This window comes from Globicephala melas, chromosome X (assembly GCF_963455315.2).
Source record: "Globicephala melas chromosome X, mGloMel1.2, whole genome shotgun sequence".
NCBI classification, from domain to species: domain Eukaryota; kingdom Metazoa; phylum Chordata; class Mammalia; order Artiodactyla; family Delphinidae; genus Globicephala; species Globicephala melas.
The window spans coordinates 2420589-2435380 of record NC_083335.1 but is presented as its reverse complement, the minus strand read 5'-3'; the positions used below and the strand labels follow the sequence as shown (position 1 = coordinate 2435380).

At 44.2% G+C, this 14792-nt stretch overlaps 1 protein-coding gene across 1 annotated transcript in view; it reads left to right on the top strand.

Moving 5' to 3' along the window:
* Positions 1–9047, top strand: part of ZNF185 (zinc finger protein 185 with LIM domain) — a 57860-nt gene extending 48813 nt beyond the window's left edge. The window contains exons 20-21 of the mRNA XM_060292309.2: positions 5906–6004; positions 6910–9047. Coding sequence (XP_060148292.1) covers positions 5906–6004 — 99 coding nt within the window. The 3' untranslated portion in view covers positions 6910–9047. The remainder of the gene's footprint in view (positions 1–5905; positions 6005–6909) is intronic.
* The last annotated feature ends 5745 nt before the right edge of the window (positions 9048–14792 follow it).

Here is a 14792-nt window from a genome sequence, read left to right as displayed (position 1 = left end):
GTGCCCGCTCTGGAATGCACAGTCGCACCCACAGTCTCGGGGTCCCTACCCGCAGGTCCTCGCTATGCCCCGTGGAGCCCTGGGGCATCTCATGTCACCATGGACATGGGCGTCTGGCTGAGAGGAGCAGAGGCCAGCCTTGTCCCCAGGAAGCCGGGACGAGCTCTTCCTGTGTCCCCAGGTGGGTGGGGCTCTGCAGCATCAAAAATGGTCAAGGGGAGGAGACTTTAAGGCCACCATTCTACGTGCAGAAACTTTGGAGCCTTACTGCATGCAGCTTCCTTCTAGTGTGAGTTCTTCTGTCTTCTGCCCGGACTTAAAAGGCATCATCTGTACACGGTGCACGGCCTCAGGTGCGCCTTCGTCACAGACACCAGCAGCGCTTATCTCGGGCCGGTGGGATGGAGGGGCTTTTGTTGTCGTTTACCTGGGTGGATTTTTGTGCTTCCTAAGCTATCTGTTTAGATAATGTATTATTTTTATAATTGAAAAAAAAGAGTATAAAGAGTATATTTTAAAGCAGAAAAAAAAAATTCCCTAACATGGGAAAGGAAATAGCCACCCAAGTCCAGGAAATGCAGAGAGTCCCATACAGGATAAACCCAATGAGAAACATGCCAAGAAAAAGACAAAGAAGAATTATTGAAAGCAGCAAGGGAAAAACGACAAATAACATACAGAGGAACTCCCATAAGGTTAACACCTGATTTCTCAGCAGAAACTCTACAAGCCAGAAGGGAGTGTCATGATATACTTAAAGTGATGAAAGGGAAGAATCTACAACCAAGATTACTCTGCCCGGCAAGGATATCATCAGATTCGATGGAGAAATCAAAAGCTTTACAGACAAGCAAAAGCTAAGAGAAGTCAGCACCACCAAACCAGCTCTACAACAAACGCTAAAGGAACTTCTCTAAGTGGGAAACACAAGAGGAGAAAAGGACCTGTAAGAACAAACCCAAAACAATTAAGAAAATGGTAATAGGAACATACATATCGATAATTACCTTAAATGTGAATGGATTAAATGTTCCAGCCAAAAGACACGGGCTTGCTGAATGGATACAAAAACAAGACCCAGATATATGCTGTCTACAAGAGACCCACTTCAGACCTAGGGACACATTCAGACTGAAAGTGAGGGGATGGAAAAAGATATTCCATGCAAATGGAAATCAAAAGAAAGCTGGAGTAGCAATACTCATATCAGATAAAATAGACTTTAAAATAAAGAATGTTACAAGAGACAAGGAAGGACACGACATAATGATCAAGGGATCAATCCAAGAAGAAGATATAACAATTATAAATATATATGCACCCAACATAGCACCTCCGTACATAAGGCAACTGCTAACAGCTCTAAAAGAGGAAATCGACAGTAACACCATAATAGTGGGGGCTTTAACACCTCACTTAACATCAGTGGACAGATCATCCAAACAGAAAATTAATAAGGAAACACAAGCTTTAAATGACACAACAGACCAGATAGATTTAATTGATATTTATAGGACATTCCATCCAAAAACAGCAGATTACACTTTCTTCTCAAGTGCACACGAAACGTTCTCCAGGGTAGATCACAGCTTGGGTCACAAATCAAGCCTCAGTAAATTTAAGAAAACTGAAATCATATCAAGCATGTTTTCTGACCACAACGCTATGTGATTAGAAATCAGTTACAGGGAAAACAACGTAAAAAGCACAAACACATGGAGGCTAAACAATACATTACTAAATAACCAAGAGATCACTAAAGAAGTCAAAGAGGAAATCAAAAAATACCTAGAGACAAATGACAATGAAAACACGATGGTCCAAAACCTATGGGATGCAGCAAAAGCAGTTCTAAGAGGGAAGTTTATAGCTATACAAGCCTCCCTCAAGAAAGAAGAAAAATCTCAAATAAACAATCTAATGTTACACCTAAAGGAACTAGGGAAAGGAGAACAAACAAAACCCAAAGTTGGTAGAAAGAGAGAAATCATAAAGATCAGAGCAGAAATAAATGAAATAGAAACAAAGAAAACATTAGCAAAGATTGATAAAAGTAAAAGCTGGTTCTTTGAGAAGATAAACAAAATTATTAAACCATTAGCCAGACTCATCAAGAAAAAGAGGGAGAGGACTCAAATCAATAAAATTAGAAATGAAGAAGGAGAAATCACAACCAACACTGCAGAAATACAAAGGATTATAAGAGATTACTACAGACAACTATATGCCAATAAAATGGACAACCTGGAAGAAATGGACAAATTCTTAGAAAGGTATAACCTTCCAAGGCTGAACCAGGAAGAAATAGGAAATATGAACAGACCACTCACAAGTAATGAAACTGTGATTAAAAATCTTCCAACAAACAAAAGCCCAGGACCAGATGGCTTCACAGGTGAATTCTATCAAACAATTAGAGAAGAGCTGACACCCATCTTTCTCAAACTCTTCCAAAAAATTGCAGGTGAAAGAAAACTCCCAAACTCATTCTATGAGGCCACCATCACCCTGATACCAAAACAAGACAAAGATACTCCAAAAAAAAATTACAGACCAATATCACTGATGAATATAGATGCAAAAATCCTCAACAAAATACTAGCAAACAGAATCCAACAACAGACTAAAAGGATCATACACCATGATCAAGTGGGATTTATCCCAGGGATGCAAGGATTGTTCAGTATACATAAATCAACCAAAGTGATACACCATATCAACAAATTGAAGAAGAAAAACCATATGATCATCTCAATAGATGCAGAGAAAGCTTTTGACAAAATTCAACACCCATTTATGATAAGAAACTCTCCAGAAAGTGAGCATAGAGGGGGAACCTACCTCAACATAATAAAGGCCGTATATGACAAACCCACAGCAAACATTTTTCTCAATGGTGAAAAACTGAAAGCATTTCCTCTTGAGATCAGGAACAAGACAAGGATGTCCACTCTCGCCACTATTATTCAACATAGTTTTGGAAGTCCTAGCCATGGCAGTCAGAGAAGAAAAAGAAATAAAACGAATCCAAATCGGAAAAGAAGAAGTAAAACTGTCACTGTTCACAGATGACATGATACTATACATAGAGAATCCTAAAGATGCCACCAGAAAACTGCTAGAGCTAATCAATGAATTTGGTAAAGTTGCAGGAGCCAAAATTAATGCACAGAAATCTCTTGCATTCCTATATACTAATGATGAAAAATCTGAAAGAGAAATGAAGGAAACACTCCCATTTACCATTGCAACAAAAAGAATAAAATACCTAGGAATATACCTTCCTAGGGAGACAAAAGACCTGTATGCAGAAAACTGTAAGACACTGATGAAAGAAACCAAAGATGACACAAACAAATGGAGAAATATACCGTGTCCTTGGATTGGAAGAATTAATATTGTGAAGATGACTCTACTACCCAAAGCAATCTACAGATTCAATGCAATCCCTATCAAATTACCAATGGCATTTTTCACAGAACTAGAACAAAAAATCTTAAAATTTGTATGGAGACACAAAAGACCCCGAATAGCCAAAGCAGTCTTGAGGGAAAAAAACGGAGCTGGAGGAATCAGACTCCCTGACTTCCTACTGTACTACAAAGCTACAGTAATCAAGACAATATGGTACTGGCACAGAAACAGAAATATAGATCAATGGAACAGGATAGATAGAAAGCCCAGAGATAAACCTATGCACCTATGGTCAGCTAATCTATGACAAAGGAGGCAAGGATATACAATGGAGAAAAGACAGTCTCTTAAGTAAGTGGTGCTGGGAAAACTGGACAGCTACATGTAAAAGAATGAAATTAGAACACTCCCTAACACCATACACAAAAATAGACTCAAAATGGATTAGAGACCTAAATGTAAGACCAGACACTATAAAACTCTTAGAGGAAAACATAGGAAGAACACTCTTTGACATAAATCACAGCAAGATCTTTTTTGAGCCGCCTCCTAGAGAAATGGAAGTAAAAACAAAAATAAACAAATGGGACCTAATGAAACTTAAAAGCTTTTGCAAAGCAAAGGAAACTACATACAAGACGAAAAGACAACCCTCGGAATGGGAGAAAATATTTGCAAACGAATCAACGGACGAAGGATTAATCTCCAAAATATATAAACAGCTCATGCAGCTCAATATTGAGAAAAACAAACAACCCAATACAAAAATGGGCAGAAGACCTAAATAGACATTTCTCCAAAGAAGACATACAGATGGCCAAGAAGCCCATGAAAAGCTGCTCAACATCACTAATTATTACAGAAATGCAAATCAAAACTACAATGAGGTATCATCTCACACCAGTCAGAATGGCCATCATAAAAAATCTATAAACAGGGCTTCCCTGGTGGCGCAGTGGTTGAGAGTCCGCCTGCCAGTGCAGGGGACACGGGTTCGTGCCCCAGTCCGGGAAGATCCCACATGCCGCGGAGCGGCTGGGCCCGTGAGCCATGGCCGCTGAGCCTGCACGTCCGGAGCCTGTGCTCTGCAGCGGGAGAGGCCACAGCAGTGAGAGGCCCGCGTACCGAGAAAAAAAAAATCTATAAACAATAAATGCTGGAGAGGGTGTGGAGAAAAGGGAACCCTCTTCCACTATTGGTGACGATGTAAATTGATAGAGCCACTATGGAGACCAGTATGGAGGTTCCTTAAAAAACTAAAAATAGAATTACCATATGACCCAGCAATCCCACTACTGGGCATATACCCAGAGAAAACCATAATTCAAAAAGACACATGCCCCCCTGTGTTCATTGCAGCTCTATCTATAATAGCCAGGTCATGGAAGCAACCTAAATGCCCATTGACAGACGAATGGATAAAGAAAAAGTGGTACATAGATACAATGGAATATTACTCAGCCGTCAAAAGGAACAAAATTGGGTCATTTGTAGAGACGTGGATGAATCTAGAGACTGTCATACAGAGTGAAGGAAGTCAGAAAGAGAGAAACAAATATCGTGTATTAATGCACATATGTGGAACCTAGAAAAATGGTACAGATGAACCGGTGTGCAGGGAAGAAATAGAGACACAGATGTAGAGCACAAACATATGGATCCCAAGCGGGGAAAGCAGTGGGGGGTGGTCGTGTGATGAATTGGGAGATTGGGATTGACATGTATACACCGAAGTGTATAAAATGGATGACTAATAAGAGCCTGTTGTATAAAAATGTACATAAAATAAAATTCAAAAAATAAATGGCCAGGAGACAGGAACTGAAAAACGGAAGAGCGAGCCACTAGAGAGGTGCTTGGTGAGAACCCGCAGAGGGACTTGGGGACCCTTGCGGCCGCTCTCCGCTGCTCTCAGCTGGAAGCCAGCAGCCTTAGCCAGGCTGGGCCTGGAGACAGCTGGAGTCTCAGAAACATGGGGACTCTTGGTCTCCTCTTAGTTGAGACTGTCTGCAGGCCACCCTGCTCTGACTCCTCGTACCAGGAGGGTCTGCTGCAGATGACTGACTGTTCTCATCCTTTAGACGTTCGCTGGAGAGACGCCGGAGCGGCTGGACTGCTGAAATAGCTTTACCTTTCAGTGGGCCTTCATGTCACCTTCTTTTGGACTTTCAATGTCACAATTAAAGCCCTCCTGTAGCTGAGGAAATGGAGGCTCAGGGAGCCTCCGTAACTTACCCAAGCCCACCTGGCTAATAAGTAGTGGATTTAGGGCTCAAACCCAGGCCCAATTCTGAAACGTGGGCTCCTAACCGCTGTGTGATCATTCTGCCTGTTAGGTTCTTTTTGTTTGGGTTTGGGTTTTGTCTCTGTTAGCCATTTTTAAATCGTCTGCTTCGAAGTCCAGGATGTGCGATCAGCTTGGAGCCTGCCCGCTCCACTCGCTTATGTTGCTTCGCTTGTGTGCCGACCTCTAGCTTGTTCTCTCTTCCAGTGTGGGATCTGCAGTAAACCGATGGGTGAGCTTCTGGATCAGATCTTCATTCACCGCGACACCATCCACTGTGGGAAATGCTATGAGAAGCTCTTCTAGGTGGGTGCTGGGAACTTACTAGAGGGCAGAAATGGGCTCTGGTCTCTCCCTGAGGCTTGACCTGGGACAATGCTCTCTCTCTTAGCCTTTATGTTCAGGGGACCCCGAGTCCTTGTGTCCCTATGCCTTGTGATACTTTGAAGTCTTAGGTGGCGCAGATAAAGACCCTCCCCGTGGACATTTCCAAGTTGCAGGAGTCATTGTCTCTTCCTGTCAAGAAGCACCTTCCATGCAGCACCTCGGCTAAGCCCCCTAGCTGCCCTGAAATGCTGGCCAGGCCTATGTTGTTAGCCTCATTTGGGAACAAGGAAGTAAAGACCTAGAAAGGAAAAGGACACGGGGAAACGCCTGGCTTGTAGACGGCAGAGTCAGGACCTCAACCCAGGACTTCAGATTCAGGTCCGGGGCTCTCTACCACATTCCCTCGAGTCGCCTCCAGCATTGCTCATGTAGCATCAGATCAGGCCTCAGCCGAGGTATTCAGTGAAACAGATGCACAGCTGGGTAGCAGCAGCAGGTAAAGGCCAGGATGCGCAGGCGTGTGTGGGAGATGATGGTGCTGTCCCGGCGCCCGGGCGGCCCCTGGGCCACATTGTGAACTCTGCCTGAAGTCAGGTTTGCATGCTGAAAGCCCGTGGGATCGACCCCGGTGTCTGAGCTTCACGGGGCCCAGTGACCCTCCTCAGCCAGAAGCACAGAGCAGAATATCTCCCTTGAAGGCAGTGGGGATCGGTACCAACCGGGCCCTCCACCAGCCACAAGCTGTTCCGCCTTTTCTCCAGAAGACATTGACCTGGCCTGTCCCTCCCGGTGCCTGGAGCAGTCCCCCTCGCCAGGGGCTTCTGACTGCTCACTGGATCGGCTGTGTGTTTTCCAGTCTCATGGATACTTCTATTTCCTTTTAGCTCCTCCAGGCTAAGAAGAAGCTGATAACTCCTGGACAAGTTTGACTGTCCCCACGAGCCCCAAGTTGCTGACTCCTCTTCCCTCACTTCCTCTCTCCTCCATGTGACTGCTTCACGTTTTTGCTCTTCTTAAGTTGAACTTGCTTACGTCCAGTAGCATATCTTAATGATGTTATGATAATTACTTGTGTGTGTAGCTTTTTAGAGCTTAGAAAGCACTTCCCATCCATTATGTTACTTCCGGCTCAAGCAAAGAGGATTGAACAGTAATTCCATTTTGGCTTCCCTCAGACTGATCGGCTTCCTGATGCGTTTAGGTGGCCTGGTGCGATAGTCACGGACAAGAGCGTGGGGTGCGGTGCATCCTGACTCTTGGGACAGAGAGCAAATCACATTCTGGTTCACAGCTCTGAGTGTACCTTTGGAACTTGACAGAAGAAGCAGACCTCCTGAAGCTTCTGAGGGGTTAAAGACTGTTGACGATCCCTGGTGGGTAAATTGCAGACGCTGAATGCTAGGGATTGACATAGGCTAAAGTTCAGCTTGTCTATTTGCCATATATATTTTTTAAACTTTCCGTATACTTTTACAACTAGTTAGTTGCTTTTGATTGAGTTATATAGCAGATTTTAATGACCTCCTACCTACCTACCTTTCAGTGTAGTTGCGTTTTGTGCTGCAGGCATGTGGACGTGTATTAGAAAGTTTACACGTTAGGTTTAAATTCTATAGGATGTGATTCTTAAGAGGCTACTGACCAAAGGGGCATCTGTGTCTGAACCTTGCTGATTAATACCTTTGCCCTCAGTGTCCGATCCCTAAACTTTACACAGAAATCCCCTAAAGCAAGTTGTAGGGTCTATAGACTCCAGCAGGATTATGAAGGGAGAAAATCAGCTAACATCTCTTGAGGCCTTACTGCGTACCAGGCATTATCACAAGGTGGTGGCATTAATCCCCATGCTAATCGTGTACAGAGGGTGTTCTTCTCCGCAGTTCGCAAGTGAGGACGTTGAGGCTCGGGGAGGCGGTCATTGCGTTGTGCACAGCGCACCCATGTAACGCTCTCTAGCACCCATGCCCTCTCCAGTAACAGTAATGCTGAGTATATGTGAAGCACTGTGTGGAGGTGACACCCGGACGCACACTTTTACAAAGAGGGGAAGGTGGGGAATTGCACCCCTCCTCTGGGCATCCTGGGTCCCCATAAAATACCAGAAGGGCCAAACTGGCCCTCTCACCTCCCTTTTCCATGAAAACACTTCTGAACTGAAATACTCTCAGCTGGGAACAGATTTGACTCACAGACCTTCCCAAAGACGAGCTTGTCAACCCAGGGGAAGCTCCAGTAGGCTAGCGGATCTGGGCACAGGGCCCTCAGTGACCTCCCATCTTCCAGTCCAGACTCTGTCCCATGCTAGTGGCAACTACTGAGACCCCAGGTACTTGGAACAGGGATACCTGTCGGCCAGCTGGACAGATGCAGGCCCATTCATGCAGTCAGCTGATGCTCTGCTCAGGTTTGACTGGGCCCCTCTGCCTTTGGGACCAGCATCGCTGTGTAAGTTCCTCGAAAGGACAACCTGACAGTTTTTATGATGAAAAATGAGGGCGTTTTCTCTTGGTTTAATTAGAAAGTGCCTCTCCATCTCTCTCCAGTTTCTGAGCCCTGTGCACGTTGGCTGGTGGACTTCTTCTTCCTGCCAAATGAGCAGAGAGGAATGTTCCATTTATTTCCATAGATGTGCGTCAGATTTGCTGTGGAGTGGAAAACTGGCCATGTACTCGCACAAAACATGAGCTGGTTTTCCTCAGGACGGTAGGGACTGACACGTAGGTGCTGAATGAATGAGTGAAAGGGAAAGAAAGGTCGTGCCTTTGGGTGGGAGGCAGCACCCCTGAGTCTTGGCAGGATCAAGAGGTGCCAGATAGGCTGGCTTCCCTGCCTTCTAGTACACTCTGCCTTTAAGAGAGTTTTAGAACCAACATGCAAGATATTGACTCCAATCTGAAAAAGTCTCTTTCATGTTTAAATGGCACAGAATTCTTTCGCTTCTTTTTATTTGCCTAGAATTTTTAATCATACTTGCTTAACTCATTAATGTACACAATTATAATAAATGGTAAGATATTTCATGTGTAAATGTTAAGGTTTCCTTTTATAGGTGTAATAACTTGGTGTATTTGGCTGTGTGATTTATTTTCTCCTATTACCTGAAGCCACTCTCTTTACAAAAGCAAATAAATACTTTAAGGAGTATCAAAGTTTTCTCTACAGAAGCAAATACTTTTAAGAAGTATCAAATCTAAAGAGAAAACAACAGCATTATCTAGAAACTATGCATGCACAGCGAGTGTGCAATTCTAGGCCTGTCAGATCGAATGAAGGAGATTTTATTCTTTCGGGCCCATCCTTCCTTTCATTGTCGACAGTCCTTATTGAACTCTTGCAGTGACCAAGAGCTCAGTCCCTTAAAAGCCCATTCTGTCTGGGGAAATGCATTCCTCAGCTGACTTACAACCTGTTCCCTTTAACTATCACCCACTGGTAATCTGTAATCCCTCTTTTATATGCCAGCCCCTAAAATCGGTAAATACACTTGTTGGGTTCTTCCTCTGTCAACTCTTCTCCCATTTAAACACCCCTGATCCCATCAACTCTGACAGGAATTCTGCGTATGCATCTCTTAACCCTCAGAGGTGCCCCCAACCGCACGTCCGAACCCATTCCTCCAGATGTGTACCGACAGGCAGGACTTTCACCTTGCTCATTAAGGCTGGTGCCCAAGCGGTCAGAATCCTGTGGAACAGTCATTCTGCCTATCACGTGATCCATGATTCCAGGTTTTGTTTCCGAAAATATAATTTGCATGTCATCGATGTCTTGATCCAGCCTGGGGCCAAAAAGGGTGGTCAGGAAGTCAGTCCAAAGATAGAAGACATGACAGAGAAATCCCTCTACAACTGAGCAGGGGCGTTGGGACCCAGTATTCAGTAGGTATTGAACTAGTGTCCCTCTAGCTACTTTCTCACCCCAACCTCAGCCACCATCTTGGCTACGAGTACATTTGGGAAAGGAAGAAGAGGTTTTACCACTTCAAAGGCAAGAACTATAACAGTAGCTCCTAACCAGGACGTGGAGTCTCTGTTGGTGATAGCATGTGACACAAAGACCTAGAAAAAAAATAGGGTAGTTATTTTGAAAAATGGCTTAGCAGACCAGGTTCCCACCAAGCCGGTCGATCCCCAGTACCCAGCCTCCTCCCCTATTCCTCCTTCCCCTTTATAGGTCCACACCTGTGAGGGCCCCCAACCCATACACCCCCACGTGGGGTCCTCCGGGGGACTCTGCTTATGAATGTATTCCGCCTGTGAATTTCCACACGCTCCATTTCTCTTGTGATGTTTCTCTGCACAATATCCTTTTCCCATGAACTTCCCAAGGGAGGAAAGCTTCCACCAGGGGACCCAACACTGGTTACATTGAATTCAAAGTTGGGATCACTACGTGGCCATTTGGGGCCCCTCTTGCCACTGAATCAACAAGAAGGGTGTTATTTACCTGCCGGCTGAGCGCTCCTGACAATCGAGGGGAAAAGGGTCGCTGCAAGGACCACGTAGCAAACCCCGGAGGAGAGTCTTCTGGGGGTGTCTCTTAGTGCTCCCACGTCCAATAACGTAAGGTAACGGATGACTGATGACTCATGCAGGCAGGACCACTAAGGGATCAGATTGGTTAGGAATAAAGGTTTGTATCTTACTGCCTGGTAGACGACCACAGCCAGCTAGACGAGGTCATAGGGAACTGAAATGCTAGTGGAAAAGGAAGTTACAAATACTATGACCTCATGGCCAGTTGCAAAAATAACAGCTACGGAAGCTATGCATACTTCGTCTTGCTTTGCTATTATATATTTAAATCTGCCCCATTACTTTTCTTTCTCCCGTTTCCAAATCTCGCGTTTAAATTGTGTGGGTGGTGCTTAATCATATAATTTAACCTGTAGATTACAGTATGTCAAAGTGGAATTATGACAGAACTAGAGAAGGAACAGACATCCCCCAGAGAATGAAAGTGTATCTAATGGGACTTCTGACGTCCCCCCTTCTTGAAGAAGGCAAAGGCATATTCGTGTATATGAGGTATGGTTGCATCATGCTAAGCAGAAGCATAGTGTCACTGTTATCATTTGTAAGAAAAATATGGGGTGTCAAAAAGAGGGTACACCTGGCTTTTTTCCCGGTGCTTTCTGGGAAACCTCCTGCAAATTATCCATGACAGTCCTGCGGGTGGAATTGCTGGGGGCTTTTTCCTCGTGTACCAGCAGCAGAGTCTCCCTGACCTTCACTGCTCCAGCCTTCTACTGCTTGTGTAAGCCACTGATTCCTTGTTCTCAACCCTTCCTGCTAGGGAAGGAGTGGCACTGCTTTCCTGATGGGCTCCCCTGTTAATGCTGTCTCCACCCAACCTTCTTCTGTACCGCATGTCCTGCCTGTGAATGGCTTCCGGAGCATGCACTCTGCCTGTGAGTGTTTCCCACCATGCCATCTGTCCCATGAAGAATCCCTGCTCCAGCCCTTCCTCACTGTACACTCTGTCTCGGAACACCTTCTGCACAGTGCTGTCGCCCAAGGAGCACTTTGTGTGCCAGGCCCGTTATCTAATGCCATCTGCAGGATTCCTTTCCTTTTGAACATCCTCTGAACACTGAGCCCTGTGAATGCTGCCCGTGTTCCCTCCCCATCCCACCCCCCACTGCCCAGGAACTCCTGTCTGCTGCACTCTTCATAACGTAATCAGCGTGACCTCCTCCTCTGGGTGCTTTCTGCGTCTAACTCTCTGCTTGGGAATGTGTGGGTCTCTTTCTTAAGTCCTCTGGCTGTGAGACATTGCTACAGGCCATTCTAGTGAAGATTGTCTGCACACTCATATTTTTAACAGCTTTATTGAGATATATTTAACACACAAGAAACTGCATACATTAAAATTGTTCACTGGGCTTCCCTGGTGGCGCAGTGACTGAGAGTCCGCCTGCCGATGCAGGGGACGCGGGTTCGTGCCCCGGTCCGGGAGGATCCCACATGCCGCGGAGCGGCTGGGCCCGTGAGCCATGGCCGCTGAGCCTGCGCGTCCAGAGCCTGTGCTCCGCAACGGGAGAGGCCGCAGCAGTGAGAGGCCCGCGTACCGCAAAAAAAAAAAAAAAAAAAGTGTTCACTTTTTAAAATTAGTTTTGACACATGTATGTATCTGTGGACTCATCACCCCATTAAAATAGCGAATATATACATCACTCTCAAGACTTTCCTCCTGCTTCTTTGTAATCCTTCTATCCTGCAGCCACCTATCTGCTTTCTGCTACTGTGCATTACTTTGTATTTTAAAGCATTTTACGTAAAAAGTTTTATATAAAGAGTTTTACATAAATGGAATCATACAGTATGCACCCTTCGATGGAGGGATGGAAACATTCTAAACCTTGATTGGGATGGTGAGTATATACGAATGTATACATTTGTCAAAACTCATCATATGTACACTTAAAATGGATGTGTTTTATTGTCTGTTAAGTATTGTCAAATAAAAAACAAATACAGACTCATTAAGGAGAGACTTTTATTCAGAAGAATCGTTGAAAGAGGGGGAAGGGACTTTTGCAACAGAGGGAGGGGGACTTCTACAATAGGGAGAATGCTGTGCTAGTAAATTCTGCGAGCATCTGAAAAGTTAGGAAAAAAGTTTTTCTTTTTTAAAGAGTAAGCAAGTTTAGAAAGAATTGGATGTGGGGAAGTGGGATGAAATGGTGGCAAGATCGCATAGAGATGAGAGAGGCCAGTCTATTCTCAGGAGGGGCTGTCTGCTGACTCAGGCTGGGGGTGGGCCAAAGTTCAGGGGCCTGGAGGAAGGAGAGAAGCTGAACCAAACTTTGATTAACAAGCATTTTTTTTTTCAATTCATCTATGCTTGAAGACAACTTAGAGTCTTCATAAGGATCTAGGCAGTCAGCTTTTAGGTCTGTGGGGCCAAATCAGGAGGGAGAGAGGAAAATGAGAAATGTTCGTTTGGAGGGTTGTAGGCAGATATTGAAAGAAATTGGAATAACTGAAAACTTCTTAAGTGTGGACAGTGTGCGCAAGATTGCAGGATTCAGTCCAATTTACAAATTCTTACATGGTAACAAAACCATGACGTTCTACAAAGAGGGGCAAAATAGCTCAGAGACAATGAACAGGACCAGAATGTCATAACCCACATCTCACAGTATTTTCTAATGAAATGCAAAATTTCTCTCAATGGTCACCCTCCTTTTGATCAAAGATCATCTCAAATAAGGTTATTCTCGATTGCAAACTAACTCTGGTCTTACTAGCTTTGACCTGATTATTTGCACAGGTGCAGCAAGGATGGTCATTGGCCATACAGGCCTTTTAAAGTTCGCTTTGCTGAAGTTTTTATAAAGAATTTCAGATTGGACTGTTAAAGCCTCTCGAGGCTGGTAGGCCAAGACCAGAACTCACCACCAGATATCACCCGTGCTTCCTATATATACATATTGGTGAATTCCTCTCTTCTCAAGGTACCCAAAGCCACCTGAGTTTCCTGGACTTGCCAAGGAGAGACCTTCCTTACTCACCTATAAGGCTGGGAACTCTGTAAGCCAGGTACCAGGTTCCCAAGGGAGTTTTCTAAGACTTGGCTTCATAAACTCAACCTGAGTTCCTTAAAATTGTCAGGTCACATGTGATTCTATGAACATCATTTACAAATACGACATTCCAGTCAAAGCCTTGGTTATATAACCAGTGTTTCCAATTATGTCCTGTTAATAAGAAAGGCAGGTTCTTATTGAACCTATAGGCATATAACTGTATGACCATGAAAATAAGAGCGCTCAAAAATAATTTCCAAATTCTAGAGGGATTGGGCAGAGAGGAAAAAATAAATGGTTTGTGTCCATTTATGAAAGTATAGTCTACTAAATTGTTATCAGTTATGGATAGCTTAAGAGAAATGAGAAAGGGTTCCTTATATCCAGAATATAGAGCATGAAAGCATTGGCAACATTCCAAACAAAACCCGTAATCATCTTTCATGAGTTCATTAAGTCCTATGTCATGAATTCTTGTTCCGCTCAGTCTCATGAACCCATCAGCTTCTTCACTAGAGTTCTGGGAATTCTGGCTTAGTCCAGTGACAGGATTTCAAAGTTATTTAAGTAATGGCATCAGAAGCTCGTGCCTCAGAGCATGTGGCGTAGTCCTTTCCATGGGGGTCTGAGACAATCCCTTTTTCTTGCAGGTGAAGCATTCTGGCCTGTAGCTGATTGCAAGCTCTTTCAGGGAAGCCTTAGTGCATGACAAAAGATTTTAAATGCTCATGGTTAAAGATCTGATGAGGGTTCATCGCAAAAATAATGCAATTGACAAGGAAATTTTGTTGTTTCTGTGGCATGCAACATTTTAAAAGATAACTACAATTATGATTGATAACACTACACTCTTTAATATCAGGCAAAGCAATACCAGGACGTATCACGAACACTGAGGGCATTGACAAACCGCCAGGAAATTAATACGGTTTCTGAAACATTTATATTAATGACATTTCGCTCACACAAACGTAACCTAGAGAAGGTTAGGCATCTCTTATGATATGACAAAGCCTCCCATGAAACTCAATATATCAAATAAACCTAATTATTTCTGGCACCTCTGTTTTTACAAGGGAAGAGATACTTTGTGATTTTCCAGGCTCTATCTGGGAAAACTCAAATAAGCTTTGAGATCAGGAATATACCACTCAGGGGAATTCGCTGCCGTTCCAGTGGTTAGGACTCAGCACTTTCCCTGCCGAGGGCCAGGGTTCAATCCCTGGTCAGGGAAAT